Raw genomic sequence first — 2,214 nt, 5'->3', positions numbered from 1 at the left:
TCTCTGTTTGTCCATTTGAATGTAATCAGATCCACTGTTTATTGTCCTCTCCTCTGTCATATGCCCCCTTAGTTGTCTCTTCTTGAAACTAAACAATCCCAGATTTTTCAGGCTGTCTACTTATGGCAGCCTCCCCCATTCTTACAGCCTGTCTTGTCCTGAAAATCCCCTTTCTATCTGCTCTATCCTTTATAAAGACTGAGTGACCACAACTGAGCACATGCCCAGAGCAGGTTATTCTGCATCCCATTGCTTAGGTATGTGAACATTGTCTTTCTTTTGGTCACTACTGCAAATGAACAAGTGTTTTCGTGGATGCCCAGGTCTTTTCCCTGAGGTGTGTTCTAGCTGGTATGTTTACCCCGGTACATGTCTTGGCCAAGATTGTTTTTTTCTATCTCAGATTTTGAGCCACCAGCTGAATAGGGAACTCCCTACAGCATGGGCTGTCTAGCCTGGGATTCATTGCATTAAAGAACAATTATGGATAGCCAGTATCGACACTCCGGTTTCCTGCTGGTGCCTATTAAGGATTCCCACACCATGATGTGTAGGAATTACTGATGCATGGAGGACCATAAAATATGGAATTGGCATTAGTAGGGTCAGTGTTTCATAGTTCATTTATCTGAATAATGAAAATGTCATTTTCAGTGTGTGAAGAGCAACCAGTCTGCTTTCCCCATGAGAACAGCCTCCAGTAGTGCATGTAGTGTCTCATATTCACATTGTCTCTCCACCAGGCATTTGTACTGTGACCATCACCCTAGAGCCTGGGCACATACAGGAAGTCTGGTGAACGTACGGTACATGCAGAGGACACCGTTCTGCCTCAGGGTTGGACACCTTCTCCCCTACTCCATGTCAGATTCCAACACAACTCACTTCACCAACCCCTCCACCTTCATCCTGCTGGGCATTCCTGGCCTGGAGGTGGCCCACGTCTGGATCTCCATCCCCTTCTCCATCATGTACGTCGTAGCCATTTTTGGGAACTTCACCATCCTGTTCATTGTAAAGACAGAGCCGAGCCTGCATGGGCCCATGTACTATTTCCTCTGCATGCTGGCCGTCACTGACCTGGTCCTGTCTATGTCCATCCTGCCCAAAACTCTGAGCATCTTCTGGTTCAATTCCAGGGAAATAGATTTCAGTGCCTGCCTCACCCAGATGTACTTCCTTCACTGCTTTGTAGTGATGGAGTCTGGGATCTTCGTGGCCATGGCTTTGGATCGCTATGTGGCCATCTGCAATCCCCTGAGGCATTCCACCATCCTGAGAAACTCCGTGGTGGCCAAGATCGGCCTAGCCGTGGTGCTGCGGGGTGGCATGATCATACTGCCCTCTTTCCTCCTAGCAAGGCAGTGGCCATATTGCAGAACCAACATCATTCCCCACACGCACTGCGAACACATGGCTGTGATGAAGCTGGCCTGCGCTGACACCCGCGTGACTAGTTACTACGGCCTCTTTGTGATATTCAGTGTGATGGGTCTGGATGGGATTTTTATTGCTGTGTCCTATATCCAGATCCTCAGGGCCATCTTCAGCCTCTCCATAAAGGACACCCTGCTCAAGACTTTTGGGACCTGCGGCTCTCACCTCTGTGCCACCTTAGCCTTTTACATCCCAGCTCTCTTCTCCTTCCTCACATACCGTTTTGGCCACAATGTGCCCCTGTATTTCCACGTTCTCATTGGCAACGTGTACCTCCTGGTGCCCCCCATGATAAACCCTATTATCTATGGAGTGAGGACCAAACAGATCCGGGACAGGCTTCTCCAGCTCATTACTCATAAAGAGGCTAAATTTTTCTCTTCGTGCTTTGGCTCTCAGACCCATTTCCATGTAGATCTGGGTGGTGAGCTGGTGCTGGGCCCTCTTCCTTGAATCACTTACTGGTCAGTGAGAGACATTAAATAATTTCCTGATCTTAGTGTGCTTTGTCAGCGTGACAAACTGGGAAATCGGTCTGTGTATAACTCACTAACTCATAAGGTTGCCACCTTTCTAATTTCTGATAACTGGACCCCTGAGGTCCTGCCCCCTGCCCTGCCTCTTCCTCCAATGCCCAGCTTCTGCTCCTCATCTCATCTCAAGGCTCCATCCACTTCTGCGCTTTTCCCCGCAAGGCGCTGACCCTCTCGCTTGCTCCTCTTCTCCATCCGTCACTCGCTGAGTCTCCCCCACCAGCTGAGTTCCCTCTGCTCTGGG

General features: G+C 49.3%; 1 protein-coding gene across 1 annotated transcript; it reads left to right on the top strand.

The window, feature by feature from the left end:
- The first annotated feature begins 750 nt into the window (after positions 1 to 750).
- On the top strand, positions 751 to 1,890 carry LOC141999993 (olfactory receptor 52R1-like). Its single transcript, XM_074973995.1, has one exon. It carries the CDS (start codon positions 811 to 813, stop codon positions 1,888 to 1,890), a length of 1,080 nt encoding a protein of 359 aa, XP_074830096.1. The 5' UTR covers positions 751 to 810.
- The last annotated feature ends 324 nt before the right edge of the window (positions 1,891 to 2,214 follow it).

Source organism: Natator depressus, chromosome 1 (assembly GCF_965152275.1).
Source record: "Natator depressus isolate rNatDep1 chromosome 1, rNatDep2.hap1, whole genome shotgun sequence".
NCBI classification, from domain to species: domain Eukaryota; kingdom Metazoa; phylum Chordata; order Testudines; family Cheloniidae; genus Natator; species Natator depressus.
Note: the sequence above shows the minus strand (reverse complement) of the source record. Positions and strands in the feature narration are given on the sequence as shown.